This window comes from Acomys minous, assembly GCF_964271855.1.
Source record: "Acomys minous genome assembly, chromosome: 2".
Lineage (NCBI taxonomy): Eukaryota > Metazoa > Chordata > Mammalia > Rodentia > Muridae > Acomys > Acomys minous.
The window spans coordinates 58,206,538-58,233,057 of NC_140484.1; the positions used below are offsets into that span (position 1 = coordinate 58,206,538).

The 26,520-nt window shown below is 52.6% G+C and overlaps 1 protein-coding gene across 2 annotated transcripts; it reads right to left on the bottom strand.

The window, feature by feature from the left end:
- Positions 1-174: 174 nt before the first annotated feature.
- Positions 175-11,443, bottom strand: B4GALNT4 (beta-1,4-N-acetyl-galactosaminyltransferase 4). Of its 2 annotated transcripts, XM_084772629.1 has the most exons (20): positions 11,061-11,440; positions 8,365-8,468; positions 7,927-8,022; positions 7,727-7,822; positions 7,551-7,641; positions 7,375-7,475; positions 7,159-7,226; positions 6,875-6,953; positions 5,299-5,365; positions 5,061-5,195; positions 4,871-4,980; positions 4,686-4,786; positions 4,503-4,603; positions 3,525-4,413; positions 1,939-2,222; positions 1,618-1,771; positions 1,433-1,505; positions 1,191-1,344; positions 765-891; positions 175-581 (listed from the first exon to the last, which is right to left on the bottom strand). In XM_084772629.1, exons 1-20 carry the CDS (start codon positions 11,209-11,211, stop codon positions 458-460), a joined length of 3,105 nt encoding a protein of 1,034 aa, XP_084628755.1. In that variant the 5' UTR covers positions 11,212-11,440; the 3' UTR covers positions 175-457. The 2 variants fall into 2 exon arrangements, with proteins under 2 accessions (XP_084628755.1, XP_084628756.1); XM_084772630.1 differs by lacking the exon at positions 4,871-4,980 and having other exon boundaries at positions 4,686-4,819; positions 5,038-5,195; positions 11,061-11,443.
- Positions 11,444-26,520: the final 15,077 nt, after the last annotated feature.

Here is a 26,520-nt window from a genome sequence, read left to right on the forward strand (position 1 = left end):
AATGTCTGTTCTGAGTAGCCAGACTCCACAGAAACCCGGTGGAAACAAGCTGAAGGCAGGAAGTGGGTATGCGGGTGGGGGTGGGGTGGGGTGGGCTGCACTGCTCGCAGCCACTCTGGTAACCAAGGCTCTGCCTCACGAGAGAACAGTCACAGAAAACAAGTCAGAACTAAAAAAAAAAAAAAAAATATTTCATTTCATTCTGAATAAAAAACAGAACAGACAGAACTCTTGTAAATTCTGAAAACAATGTCATTGCTACAGAAAATTTCACAGAAATCATCAGGGAGTGTGGGGACCAAGGTGCCAGCCCGGCCATGAAGGCTGCCTGTCTGGAGTCACAGAGGAGGCTTTACGGGGGGGCCAGCACAGGTGGTAAGCAGAGCCTGAATCAAGTTCAGGGGGCAGCTTCTGGCTGTGGCCTCGAGACCCAGTGGCACAGAGGGCAGCCGGGTCTTCAGGACCGCTGTGTACGGGCACCTTTGCGGCTGCGTGGGGCCCACATGCCCCGCTTCGAGTGGTAGTGGTGGTAGAAGTGCCGTAGTCGGAGCCTCTCCACCTCCAGCCCTGCCTGCAGGACCCTGGGATGAGGAGGTGGAATTGTCAGAACCCTAGCTCGGGCGCTGCAACTCAGGGCTGCCCTGGGACGGCAGGAGGCTGGAGTTGGGAAGGGGGGGTCCGTTTAGCTGGTGGGGCCCTGTCTTTCCATCCTCCCGCTGGAGGATGATGAGGTGTCTCAGTATGAGATAGGGGAGGGCAGTCACCTGTCCAGAAGTTCCCAGTCTTCGCCTCCCCACTGGTCCCGGAACTCCTCGGTGTTCATGCCTCCTACTCGGTCAAAGTCTGATTTGTAGATACCAAAGAGGCCAAATCCATTCACTTCCCAGTAACCTTGCAGGGGGGGGGAAGGATGACCATTAGGGGCTGGTCCTTAAATTTTCTCCCCGAGGTGGACTGGAGAACCCCAGGAGAAATTCCAAGGAGCCCCCCCTTATTTTAGGGGATCCGATATTTGTTCATAACCCAGGAGCTCACGGGTCCACCGAGGAAAGTGCTGTATGAACTCTGTATGACCCTGCACTTCTGGGTACTGTGAGGTTATGGGTAGGGTCCTAGGCTTACCAGGGAGGTTAGGCTTGGATTTTTACCCCGGTAACCTGGAGTTCCTGGGGGAATGCTCAGGTACTTACCACGTGGGTCCCACGGTGAGCTCCCACAGCCCAGACGCATGACCACAGGGGCGAAGGCCAGCTTGCCCTCTACACAATGCTTGCGGATGCTGTCCAGGATGTTAGGTGGGAAGTGGATGTGCAGGTCACAGAGGAAAACGATGCTGCTGGGGTCCTGTAGGTTGGGAGGTCTGAGCCCTGCTCACCTTCCCAAGGTGTGCACCCTCATTTCTCTCCCCTAAGCCCTTGACTGGCCCACAGACCTCCACTGCATCCACTCCTGTTTGCAGGCCTGCAGAGCGCTCAAAGTTTCCAGTTCGTCTCAGGTACTGGTACCTGGGCAAAGGAGGGGACCACATGAATCAAGGGAGGTGGATAGTGTCAGGACAACCCACCTTTCCACAAGAGGAAAGATCTTTGGCCCCCAAGTGGTGGCGGTAAACGTTACCGAGGTAGCTGAGCCTCGCGCAGGGCCCGCCCCACATCCATGTCCTCGCTCTCAAAGTCCACTAAGATGATGTTGAAGTACGCGTCGCCCGTATGCACATGCAGCGCCGTCATATCTGCCAAGAACTGCACTACCCAGCGCGCCTGATTCTTCACTGGAAGAGGGGGTGCTAACTGAACCAGCATGGCTGGACCGCCCGGTTTCTCATTCACCAGATCCTCTTCACGGACACCCATACCCTTGGCATTAGCGTTGCGCTTTCCCCAGGCCGCCCCATCCCCTTCACTGAAGCGCCCCCACCCCCTTCACTGAGGTACACACCTGGCACAATGAAGTGAACCATCACATCCTGACGCCAGGCCAGATGCAACGGCCTGCAGAGCTCTGGGCGACTGTCTGGGCGGATCGAGGCGGCAGGCGGGGGCTCGGGACTTTCTCCATCCTCGTCCCCAAAGCGGGCTCCGGGCAATCGCAGGAAGACATATTCTGACAGGCGCTGGCGGCTGCCTCCGCGCTCTTGCAATTCCAGTTCCAGGAGGAAGCGGCTTCCGCGTGCAGAATCCCGGCGCTTCTCCACGTTCACGATGCGCAGAAGTGAGAAGCGCCTGCGAGGCAGGGCCCATTAGCTCCAGCCAACGCCCCTCCCCACCCCGTTACCCCAGAACTACGCAACTGTACTCCTCAGACCCCATTACACCTGCAACCCGCGCTATAGTTCCCAGGCAGAAGTTGACCTTCCCACATCTCACTTCCCCACCCCAGCAGGAAGTAGGGAAGGCTACACTAGGAGGCGCTGCGAGCCCAGGATTGTCCTGTTCTCCCAGAGGGCTTCCTTTGCCCTCCTTTGTCCTTGTCCTTAGTCCTCTCCTGCTATGGTTTGCCTCTTACAGAACCAGCAAGAAGAAGCTGTTGGTCCTCCCTTGTGTCCCCTCACCCTTGTCCCCAGCAGGCCCCTCCACTTTGTCTCGCCTAGGCTGTCCCTTCTGCTTCCCACTCTGGTGACAGCTAGGGCTTCTCCATAGGAGCCCAACAGCATGGCCTCAGATGGGCCAGGACTCCTCCCCAGGGCCCAACCCCACAAGGACTACCCAGATCAGTAACCTTCTGCCCCCAACCAAACACTCAAGGTGACTCCTCGGGGTCCTCCAAGCCACAGCACCCAAATGTGCAAAAGTGAGGTCATGCATGGCCTCTCACAATGGACAGTCTCATAAAGAGACCATGGGGACTGCCCCATAAGCCGCTTTCAGGAAACTGTCTTCTGAGCCACCTGGGCTTGTCCCACGCCACCAATGGTGGAAGGGGCTCAGGCTACCTCATCACTCTCCTGTTTGAGGACTGTCTAGTCTGTGTACAACCCCTGCCCTGCTCAAAACTTCCTGTTGAGCTTGACTCTATCCTCTGGCTGCCAGACATCTTGTCATGATGTCCTTGCATTCATCAAGATCCATAGAAGGTCCTACTTTTTTTTTTCCTCCAGGCTGACAAAGTACAGAAGAGCCTCTCCTAAGAACTCCCTCAAAACAGGGTAGGAACAACTTGGATTCCTGAGACCTAGGAGGCCAAAGGGACCAGGGGGGCAGCGGGCACGAGCCATGGGCTCTCCCCCTTGAGTTAGACATGGTCCCCTAGTTAAGGCCCTGCAGTGTTCCACAAGAAGAGGTCTGGGGATACTGAGCTTAACGCGTTCCCTGAAAAGGCTCTCTGCTCACAATCTGGCTAAGCCTGACGACTGCTTTCTGTAGTCTAGATTCACCCTAGGGTCTCTCTAGGTCCAGATCGGCAGTGAAGGGCTATGAAGCCAGTCTTGAGAGTGGGGCTCCAGAGAGCTGCTGAGAGCCAAGGAAGGCCTGAGATCCCTGCAGAGCCCGGCACGCCCGCTCTCCAAGCAGCCACCTGCCCCGTACCCGCCATGTCGTGCATTAAGCCGCTCCATGTACTGAGCCACCACGTCCACTGCCTCGGCCTCAGGAAGCTGCAGGTTCCCGGAGACGTTGCAGCGTAGGTCATTCCAGTCAGAACGCAGCAGCTCGAAGTCCATGGCACCCACACTGAACGTGCGCTGCCAGTCAATGGCATCCTCACGCCAGCGGCCCAGTGGCCGCCCAGCGGCCTGCTCCTCCTCTTCCTCGCTGTCTTCTGATGTGGCCTCATCACCAGGGGCACCCTCCTCCTCCCCTTCTTCACCCTCTCCAGGCAGCTGTGGTCTGGACACTTGAGACAAGCTCAGGAAGGAGGTCACAGGCTGTGTTTCCACTGAGGAGTTCAAGTCCACTGTGGGCACCATCAGTCCCTGTCCATGAAGCTGGACCTCCCGGCCTCCCTGGGTGGTCTGTGCCCTGCCTGGGGGCCTTAGTTCCGTGACCTTGGGGCCACCGGTCCTATAGCCCTGGGTCCGAGGTGGATGTGGGGGCACCCGCAGCTGTACTCTGGGTAGAGGCTTGGGGCGCAGGAAGACACCAGGGAAGGGTGGCCAGGGCGAGTCTCTCAACGCCCTTGGAGAAGCCCGCTGTCCAGGTCGTACCCTGGTCACGTACACCTTTGAGGGAGACTTCTCCACAGTTCTGGGAGGCGGAGCTCGCCCCAAGAAGAGGGGCAGGGGGCGTGGGGCCCAGTTTAGTGCTCGGGAGTGTCTGGGGGTCTGTTCGTCCAAAGGACTGGCTGTAGGTGGGGTAGGGGTGGCTGTGGTCCCAGTGGAGGCTGCTGGGGTGGGGGTCCTGTGGCTCTGCTGTAGGGATGCATCAGTGGGCTCCAGGCTGTCTAACAGTTCCTGTTCATCTTCATCATCCAGGAAGTCTGTAGAGAGTGTCTGGTAAGCTGAAGTATCTGGCAGATGGGCTGGGGGGGGGTTGGGGGGGGGTACAGGAGGAGTGGGGGACACTCACCATCTGGGTTGAGGAATAAGAAGGCTCTACGCTGAACTTCTTCTTCCTCATCTTCCTCTCCTTCCTCCTTGTCCATCTTCATGTATTTATAGAACCCAAACCTGAGGGAGAAGGTGCATCAGAGACCTTTCCTCACTGAGGGTCCTCCTTCTCACTTCGGACAGGCCACGCCCCCCCACCTACCTTTCCAGGTATAGCGGGGACTCACGGTAGAAGCACTTGTTGTCTGTCTCCATGTGAGTGAGACGGGTGTGGTCATTGGGATAGATGAAGGACAGGTACACCTGCGGACACGGCCAACAGCTTAGGGGCGGGGCCTGGGGGAAAGGGTAGCTTTCGGAAGCCCTTCCCTCACGAGAGGTACTTACAAACTGTAGTCCTTGGTATCTGGCTATGGGGAAATCCTTGAGGACGTAGGTAGGTGCATAGGCACAGGGCTCCAGTACGTTTTCCAAGCTCAAAGGTTCCATCCGAGGAGCTATGAGAAGGGCAGTCACTTGGTGGCCCGGCCCTCACCCCCCCACTCCATCCTCACCCTCCTCTGGTGCCTCCTCTCACTGAGGAAGAACGTGTCCCTGGGGTCTGGCTGCAGCATGTCGGCGCTGGGCTCCTCATGTGGTGGGTAACCCCCTACGTGGCTGGCTGGAGACTGAGGCACATGAGCCACGTGGTCCATCTTCAGAGACGACTCATCTGGGAAGCAGAAGGATGTCTGAAGCCTTTACCGTTTCCCCACCCCCATGCCGAGCCCACCAGAACCCAGCCATTCCCGCGAGGAAAGCACCCGGCCCCGCACCTGTGTACAGGGAAACGTGGGCAGAGTCAATGATCTCGAACTTCAGACCAGGCAGGAAAGCTCGCCACTGGGGGTGTGGGGACAGGAAAGAGGTTGGGTCCTGGTAGGAGCCTTTCCTTAGTTCAGGGGTGAGGGACTTAGAGTGAAATCCTCAAAGGATCTAAGACGCTTGGTGGGTAGAGCAGAAAGAGCTTGAGGGAGAGGCACCGGGCAGAGGGTTGAGGAGTTCAAGGCACCCCTCCTGCCCCGTTCTCCCCTCCTGCCTTCTCCTTTCCTCCAAAGGTTGCTGGTTATAACTTCTGACCCCGTTTCCTCTCTGGCTTTGCATGTTGCCTTCATGAGGTCCCTTCTGGACTCTTCCTCAGCCTCAGACCTAGTACCTGCCACTAGCTGGCCCACCCCATGCTCCATGGATGTTCCTGAGTCTCCTTGCAGATGTGTTCCTTCCACCTCTGTTAAGCTGGTGCTCCTGGGGCGCTGACTGTGCACTTTCTGTTGCCCTGCTCATCTGTGACCTTTGTATCAATACTCTGTCAAAACCTGAACTCTCCACTTTAACCGAGTTGGGGTGGCGTGGATTATCCTGTAGTGCTGAGGCTGAGAACTGCCCACCCAATCCTTCTGTATCTCATCCCTCGGGATCTTCCATCCTGCTGTGGACCCCTCCTCCCTATCTCCCAGCTACCCAGCTTCCTTCCCTGTGGTGGCTCGTACTGATTTTCAATCTAGCAGGCTCTGGGATCACTGGAGATGAACGTCTAGGCGTGTGAGGGATTATCTAGATGGGGTTGGTTGGAGAAGACCTACCCTAAAGTGTGGGCAGTACCACTCCATGGACTGTGGTCCCAAACTGAATAAAAAGGAGAAAGTGAGCTGACCACCAGCATTCATTCATCTCTCTCTCTCTCTCTGTTCCTGGATGCACGTGCACTGTAACCAGCTGCCTCACACTTCTGCTGCCAGGACTTCCCCTCCGTCGGACTGTGAACCCTCAAACTGTGAGCCAAAATAAACCCTTCCTTGAGTCGCTTCCTGTCAAGTATTTTGTTACAGTGATAGTCATGGCAATAAAAAGGTAAAAAAAATACGCTCCCTAAGGCTCTACCTCTCAGTGTCTCGCTGTTCCAGAGAGGAACAGAGGGATTCCTGGCACACACATCCCAACTACCTAACTCTCACACAACAGTTTGAGCACCTCAGCACAGCATTGCAGGTGTGGCCTGATCTGGCTACCAGACTTCCTGGAGTCTCAGAAGATGCTACAAAATGGGGGTGGGGAGTGGGGGGGGGTCCTCGAAGTATAGAATGTGCATGCTGCACTTCCTGCTCTACACTCTTTCTCCCCCATGTCTCCTGGTGAAGGGCCACTTTTCAGTACAGCCCCTCTGAGCATCCAGCAAGCATAACATACCCTCCTGACCCTGGCCCATGTCCCTGAAGCTGCTTTGCCTCCTACACTGGAAATCCCCTTGGGTTGGGAACCACCCAGCACGACTGTCCAATAAGGACATGGGACGAGGATGGGGGAGGAGAGCTGTGGTCTTTGGAGCTCCTTCAGAGGGCAGGCCACACTCACACCCACTTCCACATGGTCTGAGCCCTTGTCATCTTGCTTGTGAAGCAGTTCAAAGTAGTATCTCCGGGAAGCCATGAGCCTGTGGACGTAAGGAGTTGGGGTTGTCTCCCACCAAACAGATTAAGAGCCCAGAGAGTCAGGAAAGAATTTCGCATCCCTCTGGGATGGTCTCTCAGGAGGGATGGTGCTTGTGTAATATGGGCAAGGGTGATACCCAGCCTCCCTCTCATATGCCCACCCAGATGTGCACACAAGGGAGAGCGTGTGCACCCTCAGTCACTCACCGCCGAGGCTTAGACACCTGGGAGCTGAACTTGGTGAATTCTCCAGGTGCGGTCCACTCAGAGCCAGTCTAGGGGGTGACACAAGGGGGGACGGAGGAGTGATCACATTCGATTTGTGGGGCTTCTGACATATTCAGTCTGCATTCCCAAGAGGTGGCAGGAGGTCTAGCAGACGCAGTGTGGATGGAGGAGCTGGGGCAAGAGGGAAGAGCCTACCTTGCCCACAAAGGCTATAAGCTGGGCGGCCGCTGGGCTCTCATCCGAGCTCAGCCAGAACTCAGAGTTGTCATCCGAAGCCACAGAGAACTGGATGTCTCCTAGTCCACAAGGGAGAGGCTTAAGAAGCTGAACCATTCAAAATATCCTGCCCCACGGCACACCCGCCTACTCACCGTCCCTGGCTGGGTGGATGAAGCCAAAAATACGGAGTCCGTAGTTCTTCCACTTAGGGGACACAGCTAACTTTGTCACGGTCGTGCGAGTCTGCCGGCAGGGCAACAACCTCTGACTGACGGTTCACTGCACGCCTTGCCCACCTTGTCCACCCATACTTTGCTGAGTTACTCACGTGAGGAAATAGTGGGAAGTGCAGGTTTCTTCTCAAGTGGCCCACAGCACCCCCACACCAGTCCTCAAACACGTGCAGGTTCACTTGTCCTTTGAACTAGGGCCAGAGGGGACTTTAGCCGTTATACAGTCTCCTCCACCCGTCCTCCCAGCCCAGCCCAGCCCAGTCCAGCCCAGTTCAACCCAACAAACAGAGCTTACCTCCTCCCGCCATGGGGGTGTCTGGTGGGTGAGGTTCAGTGGTGGCGGCTTCCTCGCTCCTCCAGGAAACAGCATGTTTGGGACCCGCCCCTCAGGCTGCAGGAAAGGGGAGCCACGTCAGAGTTCTAAAGGCAGGAAGTGTTACAACTGCACAGTCCACCTGGGCATACGCAGCAAAGTAGAACTTGATGGTCCCCTGTTGGCACATCCAGTCACGTCACCTAGGAACTAACCCTCCACACATATCCTCAGCAAATCTGCCCAGGCAGATGTGGCCCCTGATAGGATGAATGCACAGCATATCCCAATACCATCCACGGCTCCTCCCCAGATGCAGCCTCCAGGATGGGATGCTGCAGCTCACATACAAGCCACAGCCATACCTATATGTCCAAGAGAGCGGCCTCTTGGGCATAGCTTTTCCTGGTTCCTCCTTACCGCCTGCTCTTCTTCATGACTTTCACTAGAGTCCTCTGCCCTCTGCGTGGATGATCCCACTTGGACACCCCGTCCGTCCGTCACACCAGTCGCCTTCTCACTCTCTGCAGGTGCATGAGACACACATCAGGGCTTAGACTCTCTAAGGCCAGGGTTTTTGTGGCTGGGGTCAGGAGGAGGGGTGGGGGTGGGGCGTGGGGGCAGGAAGGACTGCTGAAGCCCCTGTACTTCTGCTCTTTCATTTTGGGGGAGGGGTCCTTCTAGAACCCACCTTGGGCGGGCAGAGCAAAGCAAGAAGAGTTCTCTACCGGCTCTTCTCCAGTCCCCGATGAAAGCCGGGGAAAGTGTGAAACACTCAGGCTAGTGTGAAAACTGTACACACTTGTACCCATCTGGTGATCCTCTCCAAAATGGCTTTGCCTTGGGAAGAACTCCAGATGGCCTAATACCCATGATGCCTTTCCCACGTGCTAGCGTGTTTGCCTCCGGACTCTCTCCAGATCTATATGAAGACATGCCACTACTGTCCCTCCCGTCTTGGGTAGACGACCCCGTACTTTGTTTTGTCCCACTTCCTGGACTTTCTTCCTAAGCTGCATGCCTACTGCATTCCTAGGTGTTAACTCTTCTGGACTCGAGTCTCCAAAGGCCCAAGTCTCACTTTATGCCAGGCCTGTGCCTCCTGGTGCTCCCAAGGAGAGATACTTGGATCCAGGAATCCCTCCTGTTTCAGAGCCATGCTTTGCATCCACACCAGCCCCTCACTGCAGATCTCAGAAGCCAGGCTCTCGTACAGGTACCGCTGATGATACCAGACGGGCCTGAACTGTCTCTAGGTGAGGGGGGTGCCTGTGGTCTCCTCCCTTGAAATTCCTGCAGTGCTTCTCACTAGCTCCACATTCTAGACCCTTTCTTGACCAGCCAGGAAGTAAGCAACCAGAGCCCGGCCTGGATACCCACAGCCCACCAAGCTAAGTCCAGGCATCTAGAGTACACTGGGAACCCTCAGTAGTGGGGTCCCAGTTCAGGCGGCTACCACCGCCACTGAGGCCGCCGCCGCCGCCACCACCACCACCACCACCACCACCACCACCACCACTACTTTGCAGGGGCTAACGCCTCAGCACAGAGGGTGTACACCCAGGCATCTGGCCCACCCTCACTCAGACGTATCTGTAAGCCCATGCTGCTAGATGTCCACTGAAGACTGACTACACAGTCAGGAAAGCCTTAGGCACACAAAGCAGCTCAGCTTCTCACAAGCCATGTGGTGCCTGGTGGGATCCCAGGTGGCCAGACAGGAGATGGGGGCTTCAGGCCCCCTCATCCCCCCGTGGAATGTATGTGGATGAGCCCCCTTCTGTGCAGCCCAGGCTGTTTCTAGCAGTGCTACCCGGCAGCGCTGATCTTCCAGGGTACAGAAAAGACCTTACCCATCTGGGAGGAGTCAGAGCCAGCTAACCCTAACATCCAGCCTTGAGCAACAGGGCTGGCTCCCTGTCTTCACTCCTTCCTGGTTGGTCTCTGTCACACTCAAATGGCTCAGGAAGTCAGCCAGGAGGAAGATAGCCTTGTGGCTGCTGAGAAACCCACAAGGGCAGCTGATGGGGGCTGGGTTTATTGGGTACTGGGTCAGCTCTGGGTCCAGAGCTGGGTATCAGCTCACAGCGCGATCTCTTAGGGATAGAGTTGTGCAAGGATTATCTTGAAGAGGTTACAGCTATAAGGTACATGGATTGGGATGACCTACAGACTTTCTTGGGAGCTGGGATCTCTCTCAGATCCTTGGCCAAGGATCTGGTGGGAGATATATGAAACAGATGTCCAGGCACACGAGGAGGCAGAGAGCCTTCTGTGGACAGGAGACAGGAGCAGGGTTGAAAAGGGGAGGGTTTTTTTTTGTTTGTTTTTTTTTGATCCATCAGGTGTAGCGGACCAGGATGTCGAGAGTCAGGGTCACTGCTCTGAGTCTCAGAGAGGAGAGACACTTACTTGCTCCCATTTCAGCTCACCAGCTTCCTTCACAAAGATGGGGCTGAGCTCTATCCAGGTTGGTTGAGCGCCTCCAGGCCTGTTCCCCTGTCTTTTTCTACCTAGTAGTCATTGATGCTTCTCCACCAAAGTGGGGGGTCAGTCAATGGCCACCATGTCCAGAGGTTCGCCCTGCTTCTTGCCCACAGGGCTTACTAGGGCCTGAGTTGCTTTGTGCATCCTCTGCCCACTCTTACATGTGCAGACTACAAGCATTTACTCAAGTTAGCATTGGTCCCTAGCACCCAGGCATCTCAGCACACAGTCACAGGTGTACCCAGGCTTTGCAACTGTTCTGGCTACTCTAGGGAGCTGGATCTCTCAACGTCACCCTTACCTCCCCAGGAGCCGAGGGAACTGAGGCCCTGCTAAGTAGGCAAGGGCCTGACAGGCCTCTTGGCTGAAGGCACCGGTTCCCCCAAGGATCCACTGTTAACTCCATCACCACTGGCTCTAAGCCAGATTCCAGGGTCCAAAAAGGTTAGGGATGCACCCCAAAGGTACCTAGTGTTCCTGCTGACGTCACTGGACGTCCAGTCCAACAGAGCCGCGACCCCTCCCCCAATATAGCGGAGCTGGGAGGAGCAGGACGGCGGGGACTCTGGGCAGTCAGACCCCAGCGCCTTGGGAGGCCCGGGCCCTCAACGCCGTGCGCTCTCGCGTACCTCGCCCGTAGCCCAGCCGCTGGCGCAGCGCGCGACCCGGGCGCACCAGGCTCCGGTGCACGTACGTGAGCCACGCGGCGCAGGTGAGCAGCAGCAACAGCAGCAGCAGCTTCATCTGTTTGCGGACCTTCTTCACCGGGAACCACGGCATCGCGGCGCCACACTCAGGGGCGTCGCTGCGGCCCCTCGGCCCTGCCTGCCCCGCCCCACATCCCCCGGCCCACCCTGCTGCGCTCAGCGCCTGCAGCACCGCATGGCCCTTTGTCCGCTGCCAGGGCTACGGGCAGCTTGGGCAGCGGTCGGGGTGGGCGGCGGGAGCGGCTCTTCGAGACGCTCCCCCGCCCGCCCCTCCCGGCTGCTCACGCTCCTCTGGCAGCCGCGGGACCGAGCAGCATCCTCGCTGCGGTGCTACCCACCGTGAAACGGGACCGGCGGCCGCGAGGCCCGAGCCAATCGGCCGCGGCCAGCCCTGGTACAACCAATCCGTGATGCTCGGAGGCGGGGTGGCGCGTTAGGGTGTGCCAGCGGTCCTCACGACGCGCGCATTCACCTGGTCTGTGCCGGCCGCGCGCCCGGGGACGCGGGTGTTGCAGACACCGAATCCTTGGTGAGGGACATCAGGGACGTCGGGAAGAGGGATGTCAGAGGTCGTTGTCACCGTGGAGGCCGTGGCAGGGGCTAGGGGTGCTGAGTCTGGAAAACCTTGGAATTAAGGATGAGCACATAGAAGTCTTGTGGACCAAAAAGGAGCTGAGCCTAGCTCTCAGTGGGGGCTTGAACCAGGCTGGAATGTTCTCGTTTAGCTGTGACGGAGGACAGGTGGGTGGAGGGTGGTTCTATCTAGATTGCTTAAATTGTGCACTCTGTTCGCTTTCGTGCTGGCACATCCTGACCACTGCCGCTCTTCCACCTCGTCACCAACCGGTTCTTGAGGTTCCAGCCTGTTGACCAGGGCACTTCAGTTGGTGTCGCAGAAGTTGCTGGGAACCTGCAGAGCTCCTGGGTTAGGAATGTGGACTGGGCATTTGACTAGTCTCCCTTCCTCCATGATGCCATGGGCTTAAGTGGAAAGATGCCATTGGAACGAGGTAGAGTCATTTGGAGATCCTCTCACCGTGGAGTGGGTGTGCCCCGGTAGAGATGACTGGGCACCTTCCTGTGTCTGTTCTAAGGGGTGGCCTCCAGCGCAGCAAACAGTGGAGCCATCCCACACCACATGCATCACTGTAAACCCACCGGTGTTGTTTGCAAAGTTGCTTTGCTCTTTTTGTTTCTTTGTTCATTTTGTTTTGTTTTGAGACCGGGTCTTCCTATGTAGTCTTAGCTGGCCCAGAGCTCTTCGTCATCTGCCTGCCTCTGTCTCCTGAGCTGGGATTCCAGGCATAAGTCGCCATACATGGCTTGCCTTTTGTTTTAACAGGGTCTCACCATCACTATGTATCCTTGGGACATAAAATCAAATTGGCAACATTTCTACCCTTAAAAAGTTTAATTTTTTTTTCTTCTAACCATCAGTTGCTGTTCCCATTAGCTTGCCCCTTGTCCTCACTTGTTTCTGTTGCCTGCACTTGTTTACATCCTAAACATTGTCTCAAATAGTGTTTCCCCCACACACTCAAACATCTTACAGGTCACATGTTGTAGCTGCTTTTGTATCCTCATAGATACTCATGAACTTCTGTTTTACTGAGCAGAGATGGAAAATAAGCAGCATTTTAAAGAAAGCAGATGTTGGGAAGCAGGTGAAGGGAAGCAGAGAAATATACTAGCAGAGGAGAGTTTGGGATCTTTCATGGGTTCGAAGCCAGGGAATCTCCTCTGTTTATCTGGAATCCAGCAAGCAGGGTAAAGGATGGTAGCAGAACAGTTGAGTAGGCAAGCTGAGACAGCTAGACAGCTGTTCCTCTTACTAACACATCTGGTTGGGACCACGTCTCACCAGAAGTGTTTCAGCCTAACCAAGCTGACAAGACAACCCGCCCTCCTTATGGAAGGATGCACTTAAAAGAAGAAACGATTTATTTATTGACAATTTTTAATTATTATTTTATATGTATGCCTGTAGGCATATCTGGTGTACCACCTGTGTGCCTGGTGCCCACAGAGGCCAGAGAAGGTGTTGGATCTCCCGGAACTGGTTCTAGGCTTCCATGTGGGTTCTGGGAACTCAACCTGAGTCATCTGTACGAGCAACTGCTGAGCCACCCTCTTCAGCTCCTACAACTCTGCTTAACCGAAGCAAAACCGCAGTTAACACTCTCAAACCAAAACAGGCTGCATCTCCAGAGAAACCGGGTCACAATTGCACCTTCATCTTTGAGTGCTACTCATTCTTGTAGCTGAGTCACACTCCCTGAGCTTGTTCAAGAGGTAACCGATACAAACGCAGAAACAACAGTAGCCACTGCAGACACAGATTGTGTTAGACGGGAGGGGAATTGGAGAAGGAAGAAGGAGGCAAAGGAAGTGGTCAATAGAGGGTTAGGGAAAGCGGTCATCCACCATTCAGTCATAGCCTGTAGTGGAACTGACAACTACCTTTTTTTTTTCTTTCAATAATTAATTTACTTTTATTTTATGTACATTGATGGTTTGCCTGCAGGATGTTGAACCCTGGAGTTAGACAGTTGTGAGTAGCCATGTGGGTGCCGGGAATTGAACCTGGGTCCCCTGGCAGAGCTGTCAGTGCTCTCAGCTGCTGAGCCATCTCGATAGCCCCGAGAGCTACCCTTTTTGTTGGAGCATTCATTCCAATACCTCTGCCAGCGCTATATGTCACATTTCATTAGTGAGAGGCACTGCCATGAATTCTACCCTCGGGTTTAGTGGGTCAGATGTCCTGACAGTGCCTCAACCAGGGCAGTGGTTGGATAGTTCTCTTCTGGTGAAGCAAACACTTTGCCAAAGTCCAATCAGTACTCATCCGGAGAGTTAGCCAGAGGCTTCGTCAGACCTACTGAACCAGTTTGTTGACAGTCTGGATTTACTGTGGAGTCCCCCGTCCCACAACCTCCACTAAAGGTTACATTTATTTTTATTTTAAGCATATGAGCCTTTACCTGCATGTATTTATTCCCCAGAATAAATGAAACGGATGATGCTGGCCCATTTAGTTTGTATGAAACAGGGACTTATAAACCTTGGGCAGGGGGAGAGGTTTTGAGGGTGAATGTGCTTAATTTATATGCAATGGTACAGTCTTGTCATAAGAAGGGGAACACAGTTCTTAATTATCCTATGGGTTGGGGGAAGAACTCCAGGTATGGTTAAAGGTTGTTTTACTGACAGCTAAGGTCTCATTAGCATAGCGTGAGTGTTTCCAGGAATCCCTAGGTGCTTGTAGAAATGGTTTCTTTTTTTTTCCTTTTTTTAAAAATTTCATTTTATGTGCATTGGTGTTTTGCCCAAATGGATGTCTATGAAAGGGTCTCAGATCTTGGAGTTACAGACAGTTGTGAGCTGCCTTGTGTGTGCTGGGAATTGAACCTTGGTCCTTTGGAAGAACAGCCAGTGCTCTTGACCACCGAGCCATCTCTCCAGCCCCGCAGAATGGGTTTCTGATCAGGAAAGGGTTGGTGTTATTATCTCCCTGAGGGCTGTGTGATGCTCTTTAGAAGATCTGGGGTTCCCCAAATCAGGCAGAGAGGGAACCCAGCTGGGAAAGGGAGTCTGTCATCTTACACCCAGGCTATCTAGAAATGCCAGACTTTGACCTTAACAGCAGGATCCCACATATCACTTGTGTGCAGTGCCCTCTGGGGCCAGAAAAGTGCACACAGATGGTGGTGAAGCCACCAGGTGGGTGCTAGAACCAAACCCTGGTCCCAAGCAAGAGTAGTAAGTGCTCATAACTGCTGAGCCACCTCTGCAGCCCTTGTAGAGCCTTCTCTTGTTTTGGCTTATTTGGTTAAAGGGTTGCAGTAAGCACCCTGTCATGAGTGACTGACATCTGTGCCCCCTTGCAAAGCCAATCCCACTTGTGTTGATTGACAGTTCGCACCTCCTCAGAGAGGGATGGAGAGGGTCTTGAGACGCTCACTTGAGTGCTCTCTACCATCTTGTATGCAAGTCTGCCTTAATTGCATGTGATCTTGAGGAGGGGCTAGAGTATATAGGTTGGGGACAACCAGGTGAGGAGGGGGGGCTCTGTCTATGCTGCTACAGGAAGCTTGTATTTGTGTGGGTAAGGTTTTGTAGGTGTGGCCTGTTGGGTGAGGAATATCCACATCTCTATAAACGGCCTTTCACCTGTGCTCTGTAAGGAAGCCCAGTAAGCTCATTGGTTCTCTAGAGTGAACTTTGGAAGGACCGTGCCATGGTTTGTCTCAAGAAAGGATAGGTATTTATTATATCTGTCTCTGGGAAGGAATTTTAACAGGAAGGTAAAACCTGTCTCTTAAATAACAGGATGCACTAGGCATGCTATCTGCCTTATGCCTGATGAGACTGGATGCTCTGGGTCCTGGTGTCTTAGTTTCTTTTCTTTTTGTTTTGTTTTTTGTTTTTCAAAACAGGGTTTCTGTCGGGCGTGGTGGCGCACACCTTTAATCCCAGCACCCCAGAGGCAGAGGCAGGCAGATTGCTGTGAGTTTGAGGCCAGCCTGGTCTACAAAGCGAGTCCAGGACAGCCAAGGCTACACAGAGAAACCCTGTCTTGGGAAAAAAAAAACACCTCAAATAAACAAAACAAAAAACAGGGTTTCTCTGTGTAGCCTTACCTGTCTTGAACTCACTTTGTAAACCAGGCTGGCCTCGAACTCACAATGATCTGTCTGCCTCTGCCTCCCAAGTGCTGGGATTAAAGGTGTGCACCACCGACCCCCCACCCCCCACCCCCGCTTAGCTCTTAGTTACTTTTCTATTACTGTGAAGAGAAGACACAGCATGACCAAAGCATCTCATAAAAGAAAGTATTTATTGGGGACTCATGGTTCCAGGGGTTAGAGTCTGTAATCATCACACGGGGAGTATGTCAGCAAACAGGCAGACATGGCAGTGGAACAGGAGCTAAGAGCTTGCATCTGGACCTGAAAACTGGACACGCAGAATAAGCAATGGCATAGGCTTTTGAAACCTCAAAGACCACTCTCAGTAGTACACCTCTTCCAGCAAGGCCACATCTCTCCTCATCCTTCCCAGACAGTTACACCAAACTGGGGACCAAGCATTCAACTGTATGAGCCAATGGGCACCAATCTCAACCAAACCACCACATCTGAAATTCCAGAGACAGTGAGTCTCATCAGGCTCTGTGGGGTCCACTCTCAGCACATGAATTCTGCTGAGATGGTAGCATCTACGTCCCATGCATCGAGTGCAGCCACCCATTGCGTCACAAGCACCCACGGGAAGGAAAGGTGATGGAGGTACCTGTGGACTAGGAGACAGTGCTGGCCTACAGCACCGGTCCTGGGAAACAGGATCATGAAGATGTAGCGATCTGTTGAAAGAAATGTCTCCATCCCTATCCTTTTATAACAGGTGTTGAGAAAGGGCACTTGCTTATCAGTTACAGCTTTGGGATGGGGCTGGGGGGAGAGAGAGGGCATAAGTGTGCTGCAGCAGTGAAAGCAATCAGGAAAGGCAGTTGCAAGAGCTGTGGTCTCGTCGTGTTTACATAACAATCCACTATCTTCAGCAGGACACCTTTAATCTCAGCACTTGGGAGTCAGAGGCAGGTGCATCTCTGTGAGTTGGAGGCCAGCTGGGTCTACAGAGCGAGTTCTAGGATAGCCAAGGCTATACAGAGAAACCCTGATCTGACCCCTCCCCCCAAAAGAACTACTGACTACTGTCTTCTACACAGGCCAAACAGGTGTAGGGTGATGTGGCGCCACAGCAAGTCTTTGATGGTGCACATGCACCAGGGTGCAGTACACTGTTACTCTCCTGCTTTTCAACAGCTTCTGCCTGGGCTGGGGAGCCGACACAAGGTTCTTCCTTTATGCTTGGCCATCGGGGAGTAAACATAGCACAGGTCTAGGGCCCTCTAGCCCTTCTGCGAGTTGGGCCTGGGTAGAGTCCATGAATACCCTGTCCTCCATGAGCCCCTTTCACGGGTGGATTTCGGGTTTCTAGGAATCCATCAATTCAGAGACAAAGTCCCTGGATGTTCTGCCTATTTCCTCTTGCCAGGCTCAGATTAACACAGGCAGAGCGGCCACTCCTTGTGATGGTCCGACTTGGCTCTTACTATAGACACAGTCCCCACTTCGTGTGCTGGGGCCCTAACCTCCAGTGTGATGGTATGAAGTGGTATTTGGGGGGGAGGTAACAAGAGTTAGGTGAAGTCGTGAAGGGGTCCTAGTCTCTTATTAGTGAGCTCTGTTCCCTTTCCCCAAGAACAGCAATGTGGAATCTGTGGTAGCCTGGAAGGAAGTGTGACCCCGATTCTGGCTATATGTGTGCCCTAATCTCAGACTTCTGGCCTCCAGAGCACTGAGAAGTACATTTGTTTCTCTATATTAGATCCAGCTTTCCCTGGCTGCAGGCATTGTGGGTTGTAACTACCATGATGCCCTGGGTAATTCTGCCCCCCTTCCCCTCCTCCCCCACCCCCTGCAAACCATAAACAGGCAAAACCACTTGGGTAGTACTACGTTATAACCGGCTGTTGGTGCAGCCTGTGCAGATTGTAGTCAATGCATTGATATTCACTTGAGATAAATCAGGTACATTTTGGCTTAATGAGATCACTTTATCTTTAAAAAAAATTTTTTTTTAATGTACATTTGGTGTTTTGTACACATGAATATCTGTGTGAGGGAGTCAGATCCACTGGAACTTGAGTTACAGATAGTTGTGAGCTGCCAGAGCTACACTCTGGTCAGTGAGTCCCCAGAGCCTTTTACTCCGCCATTGTGGGGGTGTCCGCCTATTTCTCTGGTCTTGAACTCTTTGGTACTTTATTATGAATGTCCAAGCTGACCGGCAAGTTTCTACTTATTGAATTTCTGTAAGTGAATACTCTTCTAAGAAACTAGGTTAGCCTGTGTGGTGGTGGCGCACACCTTTAATCCCAGCACTTAGGAGGCAGAGGCAGGTGGATCTCTGAGTTTGAGGCCAGCCTGGGTTACAGAGCGAGTACTAGGACAGCCAAGGCAACAGAGAGAAACCCTGTCTCATAAAAACAAAAGAAACCAGGTTAATTTGGGGGAGGGGGAGGTTTCTTCCTCCAAGGCTGCTCTTGAACGCACAGTCTTTCCTTCCTTCCTTGGTTTCTTGTTGATTTTTGGTTATTCTGGACTTGCTTTGTAGACCAGGCTGGCCTCAAACTCACAGAGATCTGCCTGCCTCTGCCTCCCGGAGTGCTGGGATTACAGGCCTGTGCTCCTTCCTTCCTTCTTGAGGGTGCAATTGTGTACTACATTTTGCCTTGGTTCCTTTTATTTGGAGGCTTTTTTGGAGACAGTCTCACCATATAACTCTTCCTGGGCTGATTCCTCTGGACACTGTTATAAACTAGCTAACAGCAAAGATGTCTGTGGTGCCGTCATTGTGAGCCTGTGTGTGTGAGTGTGTGTGTGTGTGTGTGTGTGTGGTGGGCGGGCTCATGCACATTTGAATGCGTGTGTGGAGACTAGAGGACAATCTCAGCTGTCATTCCTCATCTTGTTAGGTTTTTTTCTTTTTTTAAAAAATATTTTATTTAATTTTAGTTTATGTGCGTTGGTGTGGGGGTGTCAGATCTTGGGGTTACAGACAGTTGTGAGCCGCCATGTGGGTACTGGGAATTGAACCCGGGTCCTTTGGAAGAGCAGGCAGTGCTCTTAACCACTGAGCCATCTCTCTAGCCCCATCTTGTTAGGTTTTTAAGACAGGATTTCTCACTGGCCTGGCACTCACCTAGGCGGCTAGAGTGGCTGATCATTGAGTCCCAGGATCTGCTTATCTCGACTTCCCTTGTTTTTTGAGACAGGGTTTCTCTGTGTGGGCTTGGCTGTGCAGACCCAGTTGGCCTTGAAGTCATATGGATCCGCCTGCCTCTGTCTCCCTGAGTGCTGAGTGCTGGGATTACAGGCGTGGGCCATCATGCCCGGTGCATCAGATGGTCTTTAATTGAAATATTTTCTTTTGGGCTGGAGGTTAAGAGCGTTGTCTGCTCTTTCAGAGGTCCTGAGTTCAATTCCCAGCAACCACAAGGTGGCTCACAACCATCTATTTATACAGGGATCTGATGCCCTCTTCTGGCCTGCAGGTGCACATGCAGATAGAGCACTCACACATAAAATAAGTAAATCTTTAAAAAAACAAAACCCCAAAACAAACAGAAAGAAGAAAAAAAGAAAAAAAAGTGACATTTCCATAGCTGGGTATGGTGATGCACACCTTTAATTCCAGCACTCAAGAGGCAGAAGCAAATAGTCTCTGTGAGTTCGAGGCTAGACTGGTCTACAAAGAGAGTTCCGGGACAGCTAAGGCTGTTATACAGAGAAACCCTGTCTGAAGCTCTCCCCACCCCACCCCCACCCCCAGTAGTATCCCCACTGTGTTTAATGTTCTTCTGCTTCTTGGTGGCTCCCTGAGGGCTCTGATGATGAGGGCAGAGGCAGAGGGCACCGCCTCAATCTGGGCCTGTCTGTCCTGGATGGTCCGTTTCACTGTAATCCTCAGACCTTTGCAGTCACTGGTTACCTTGGCAATGTCACCACCAAGTTCTTTTGGAGACAGACCCAGGGGATCGATCTTGGGCACCAAGGTGGATGTGGTGCCAACCTCACCCCTGGCTCACCTCAAGCACACAACTTTGATCTTTCTGGATCAAACTTGAGCAGCATGGTGGAGCCTGCTGGGGTCTGATGAACCCTGGTTCGGGACAACCGAAGAAAATTGCATTGTAGCTGCCTCCCAGCCAAAAGCCAGCACGGTCAGCTTTGGCTACGTAGGTTATAAGGGATCACACTCGGGTCCTCAGGCTTGTAAGACTTCTACTTAACTTTCACCCCAGCCCCCTCTTTGTTGTGAGTAATTCTCCCCTGCACCACCCTTTGTCTCACTATGTTACCCTGGCTGGTTTGGCGCACGCCTTTAATCCCAGCACTCGGGAGGCAGAGGTAGGCAGATGTCTGTGAGTTCGAGGCCAGCCTGGTCTACAAAGCCAGTCCAGGACAGCCAAGGCTACACAGAGAGACCCTGTCTCAGAAAAAAAAACAAAACAAAACAGAACAAACAAACAAAACAAAGAAGTGAGAACAGAGCGTGGTGGTACACGCCTTTAATCTAAGAATTTGAGAGGCAGAGGCAGATGAATGTCTGTGCATTCAAGGCCAGTGTCTTAGGGGTTTCTATTGCTTTGATGAAAACATCGTGACCAAAAAACAAGTTGGGAAAAAGGCTTATTTGGCTTACATGTCCAGATCCTGATCCATTACTGTATGAAGTCAGCACAGGAATTCAAGCAGGGCAGGAACCAGGAGCCAGGCACTGGTGCAGAGGCCGTAGAGGGTGCTGCTTAACTGGCTTGCTCAGCCTGCTTGCTTATAGAACCCAGGATCACCAGCCTAGGGATGGCACCACCCACAATGGGCTGGGCCCTTCCCTACTGATCCAGTCTCACAGCTGGATCTCATGGAGGCCTTTCCTCAACTGAGGCTCCTTTCTCTCGGATGACTTGGGTCAAGTTGACACAAAAACAGCCAGCCTAGTCTACAGAGTCAATTCCAGGTCAGTCAGAGTTAACATAGTGAGACCTTGTCTCGAAAAATTAACACACAAAAAATAATGAGATCAAGACCAAATTGTAGTTCACACTTGTAACCTCAGCATGACCAGCCTGGCATACATAGGCCACCCTGCCCATAATAACAGTTTTGAAAGACAGTATTAATTACACTTTTAAAAAGAAATTCCAAACATAATACAGAGTTACAAGCCACAATTTTCATTTCCTTTGATGTATTTGCTACTGTAATATCAATACATTACTCTGTGTGTGTGTGTGATGTATGCATGTGGTATATGTGTATGCATGTGTGTGTGTGTGTGTGTGTGTGTGTGTGTGTATGAATGCATGCATTTGTATACTTAGAGGCCAGGGAAGACATCGAGTGTCCTCCTCTATCATTTCTGTCATTTTTCTCTTGAGACAGGATCTGTTTCTGAACCCGGAGGCTGCTGGGTTTCAGCTGGCCTTGCTGGCCTGCAAGCCCCAGCCATCGTCTTGTTTGTTTCTGCATCCCCATGGCCCCATTGCTCAGGTTACAGGCCTGCAAGGTCTGGCTTTTAGGACCAGAAGGGCAGGCCCCCGAGCTTGTGCAATTGATGCTCTGACTCCTGTCCTATCTCCCTAGGCGGATACACTATTTTGAACCAAAGTCCGTGTTCTGTTGTGTTTCCTCAGTTTCCCCAGATTCCCCCACCCCCCCAGTGTCCTCCTCTGCCCCAGATAGCTGTCCAGGGTCTTATAGAACATCTTCTCAGGTGATGACAGAGGCTGTCTCTAATGAGCCAGGTGGTTAAGAGCAAGGCTGGTCAGCCCGTGACAGTGCTTCCCTCCCGCCCAGAGCTGCCAGGTGTTTGCCTCAGGGTGGGACTGAGCACTTGGGAAGGAAGACTCCAAAGGTCCCCAGGGCACCTCCTATGGGGTCCTCACTGTGAATCTGCTGTGTTCTGTGGCGCAGGGCTGCTGACATGGACCCAGAGAGTGGTGGAGCTGTGATTGTTGCCTCTCCTCACGACAGTTACCTCTGCTGAGCTCTGGGAGAGGAGGAGGAGAGGTCTGGTTTTTTGTTTTTGCTTTTGTTTTGTTGGGTTTTTTTCTTTTTTTTTTTTGAGACAGGGTTTCTCTGTATGATAGCCTAGGCTATCTTGGACTCGCTTTGTAGACCAGGCTGTCCTCGAACTCACAGAGCGATCTGCCTGCCTCTTCCTCCCAAGTGCTGGGATTACAGGTGTGCGCCACCCCACCCCCCAACTAGGAGGAGAGGTTTTAAGCCTCAGGTGGAACCTATTCTTTGGTGTAGGAGTCTTCCCTTCCATTCATTGATGTAGTCGCTCAGGACTCACGGATGCTAATCTCATCCGTTTGGGTATTTCAGCATCCCTTTGCTTGTCCTGCGCTTGAATTTCAGCTTTGACCACAGAGGGCTCTCCTGTCTCTTTCCTGTGTTGCTTAGACATCACCCGTCTTTATGAGCTTTGTTTTTCTGAGTTCTTGACTTTATGGCATTTTGGGGCTTTCCAGGCCCTTTTTAATCTTGGAACCTGCCACCGGCCCCTTTCTCTGTTTTGTCCCTAACTGTTATGGAGTTGGTTATCTTTTCCTGGAGATGAGTGGATGTTAGGGACTCGCGCTCAAACTGCCTTCGTGACCTGCATCCCCTCTATCTCTATGCTCCTTGCACCCTGCTCCCCGCTAAGACCGACAGGACCCAGAATTCCATGTCGCGATTTCACCTTTCCTCCGATGACCGTGCCTGGCATTTGGCTTCAATATAACCAGGAATGCCTGACATCTGGAAGAAAACTAAAGCGAACATCTGGAAGAAACGCGGGCGCCTGGGGTCCTGCGGAATTGAAAGGGACAGCTACTAGGGCAGTCCCTCCTCATCCAACCCCAGCCCAACCCCTCCCGCGCCTGGGCTCCGCCCCTCTGTCCATGACTTCCGTGTTCTTAGAATGGTCACCAGGTGGCGCCGCAGACCCACCGTTTGGGCCCCCAGAGCGCTCAAGGCCTCGCCCGGGTTCAGGATCTGCGTCACACTGTGCCTAGAAGTCCTGTGCTTCTAGAGCGCTCTGTAGGGGTGTTGGGAGTGAGTGGCACATTTTCTGATGTGTTTGGCGCCTGGCGCACAATATCCACAGTATCCTCGAATACAGAGGCCCCCTAGTCTCCAGGCAGCAGAAAGGGCCTGGGCCCGTGGGGCTGGAGGGCAGGGTCATGGGCGTATGTGGGCATTCAGAGCGTTGCCCTGGAGGTCAAGGAAGGGGTGCATGGGAATGTGTTGGCAACACACGGAGACAGAGGAAGGGGGGCACACAGGGAGCAAGCCCATTTGGATAAGGGCGGGGGTGGGGTGGGGGTGGGCGAGGGCCTGGAGCTGGAGAACTGTAGTGCGCCAGGCATGTGGGGACGTGAGAGGACAGAAGACTGGCTGCTTCCCAACTTCCCGCCTCTTCTCTTCTGAGAAGTGACAGCGCATGCAGGGTGGAGCTGGCTGGGAAGAGGACCAAGCGAATGGCGGGCCGGGCCGGGAGGGGGGGCGGAGAGGAGGGCAGGAGGATGGAGGGAGGAGGGGGGCTCCCTGAAGTGGGGAGAGACTGTGGGGGAGTGCAACGTGGGAACCGGGAAGGGGTTGCGTGCCTCTGGAGCTCCGAGAAAGAAGGGCCCTAGAGTATGGAAGGCAACACCCGATCCCCCATGCCCCCCTCCTCCGCTCCCGTCCCCAGGAAGAATATTCACCCTTTTTCTCCAGACCCAGCTTCTGTGCTTGGGCCTAGAATTCCTTCAGCACAGTGCATAATTTGGGGAGGGGGGCAGACCCCTGTGGGGGTGCTGCTTGGGTTTCCCTGCTGGGGCTGGGGGCTGGGCCTGGGGAGTGGAGAGGAAAGCCTCCGTAGCTGGTAGTCTCTCCAGAGAAAGCAGTGACCCTAGGAAGGCCAATTGTGCTTGAGTCTCTGTCATGAGCAATAGTCTAACACAGCACTAAATTTTTGAGTGACGACCAGACAATCCAGAAGAGCAGCCCAGGCCTCAGAGATGGGAAAATGACCTGGTGAGCCCACTCCAGGGGAAGTGACTTTTTCTGTAAAGTGAGGATCACTTTAATGTGAAAGGGGGTTGTTTTATCTGTGAGGCAGGCCAGATTCATTAGGCCAAAGGTCATACCACATGGCTGTGGCAGTGTAGGCAGGGCATCTACTCTTCTTGGGATTGGGGGAGCCAAATCCTTTGGCTCTGACTCAAGGATTCTTGCCTCCTCACAGCTCCCTGTTAACTTGGAGTGGGATAGGCGTCCGTCCGTCCATATCAGACTGGAGGCCCTTGCACTTGGGGACACAGTAGCTCCCACAGAGGACCCGGAGGGTGGGGTGGGGTGGGGGTGGGGGTGGGATTTCAGGCTTAGGCCTCTCCAGGGCTGTAACTTCAGAAAGGGCGACTTGGCCTCTTTTCTCACAGGCAGGAAGCCGCAGAGTCTCTTGGGAACCATATCTTTTGCACGCTGAGGCAGAAAACTGCTGTGGCCACTAAACTAAGCTGACTGAACCTGAGGTGAACATGCTCCTTGCAGCAACCCTTATTTCCTGCTACCTGGTGTCACTGCCTCCCCCACCCCCCCACCCCCCCATCTCTTGATGCCAGCTCTAGAACTTACCACTGTATTCACAGGCGAGTGTTTGTCTTTCCTTTATAGACTTACGGTTCTGCCTCTCATGGGCTTGTCTGGCATGCACCAGGCACTTGGTGTAATCGTCGGAACAGCATAGAGGGGGTGTGTGGCTGCACACACGTTCCATTTCAGCGCTTTGGAGGTAGAGGCAGGAAGAGCAGAAGTTCAAGGTCATCCTGGGCTCTGCCTTTAAAAAGTAAAAAGTAAAAATCAGTCTGTGAGCACATCATACTTTGGCTATTTATTCCAGTCCCTCTCCTAGGCTGGCCAAATGGCTCAGCTGATCAGGGCATTTGGGCCTGACAGCTCCCCATCAGGCACATGCTAAGAGGGGACCATCCTGAGACCTCCACTTTTATTTATTTATTTATTTATTTATTTATTTATTTATTTTTGGGTTTGTTTGGTTGGTTGGCTGGTTGGTTTTTCGAGATAGGGTTTCTCTTGTCCTCCTGGCTATCCTAGGCTTGCTTTTGTAGACCAGGCTGGCCTTGAACTCACATCAATAGAGGCAGGTAGATCTCTCTGAGTTCGAGGTTAGCCTAGTCGACAAAGTGAGTCTGGGATAGCCAGGGCTACACAGAGAAACCTTGTCTTGAAAAATGAGAGAAAGAAACAAACAAACAAACAGGCCAAAAAAAAAATCAAAACAAAACAAAACAAAAATCCCACAAATTAAAACTGATAAACAGGAACCTGGTGTGGAGGTGCATGACTTTAATCCCAGCACTCTGAGGGAGAAGCAGGCAGATCTCTGAGGTGCATGACTTTAATCCAAGCACTCTGAGGGAGAAGCAGGCAGATCTCTGAGTTCGAGGCTAGCCTGGTCTACAGAGCAAGTTCCAGGACAGCCAGAACTACACAGACCCTGTCTCGAAAAAACCAACAAAACAAAAACAACCCCCCCCCCATACACATAAATAAAAGCACAAATTTGTCAGGCAGTGGTGGTGCATGCCTTTAATTCCAGCACTTGGGAGGCAGAGGCAGGTGGATCTCTGTGAGTTCGAGGCCAGCCTGGTCTACAAAGCCAGTCCAGGACAGCCAAGGCTACACGGAGAAAACCTGTCTCGAAAAAACAAACAAAACAAAACAAAAACCACAAATTCAGAAATCATATTATACAAGCAGAAGACCAGTAGGACCAAAAAAGAAAAAAAGACAAAAAAAAAAAAAAAAAAAGCCCAAACAAAGCGCTATGAGACAAAGTCTCATCACCACTGGGCTCATTTTGTGTTGGCCGTCCCCGTCTACGTATGGGGCCTGTCCTTAAGTGGTGGGTACTCAATCCAGTGAGACTCCACTGGAGAAAACAGGATTTTCCTTTGAAAGCAGATGTTAAGTGGAGATAAATTCTTGCTTAAGATGGGGCTCTGGTCTGCTTCCCCCTCTCAGTGCTGGGACCCCATCTTGCTTGAAGCTGTGCAGGTCCTGTGCGTATTGCCATAGTTGCGGAGCTCAGTGTCAGTCCTGTTGTATCTAGCCTGCTTTTCTCTGGTGTCACCCACCCTGTCGGGCTCCTCTCATGACGTTCTCTCTCCTCTTCTGCACAGATTCTTGAGCCCTGAGGAGAGAAGTTTGATAAAAACATCTCACTTAGGACTGAGTGTTCCATGATCTTTCACTCTCTGCCTTTTTCAGTTGTGGGTCTCTGTTATCCCTGTCTACTGCAAAAGGACGCTTGCCCGATGATGGCTGAACATGGCACAGATCTGAGTCCCCCCCAAAAAAAGAAAGAAAGAAAGAAAGAAAGAAAGAAAGAAAGAAAGAGCCAGATGTGGTGGCGCATGCCTTTAATCCCAGCACTCATGAGGCAGAGGCAGAGGCAGGTGGATTGCTGTGAGTTCGAGGCCAGCCTGGTCTACAAAGTGAGTCTAGGCCAGCCAAGGCTAAACAGAGAAACCCTAAAACAAAATATGTCTTGAAAAAAAAATGTCTTGAAAACCCTAAAACAAAATAAAAAAAAAAAAGAAAGAAAAAGAAAAATAAAGAAAGAAAGGTACAAACAAACGAAAAAGCAAACAAAAAATCCACTGACCCCAAACACTTCAGAAAAAAATTAAACTTATGAATATCCTCTTGATGTGTAAATTTAGTAAAAAAAAAAACAAAAAAAACCAAAAAAAAAAAAA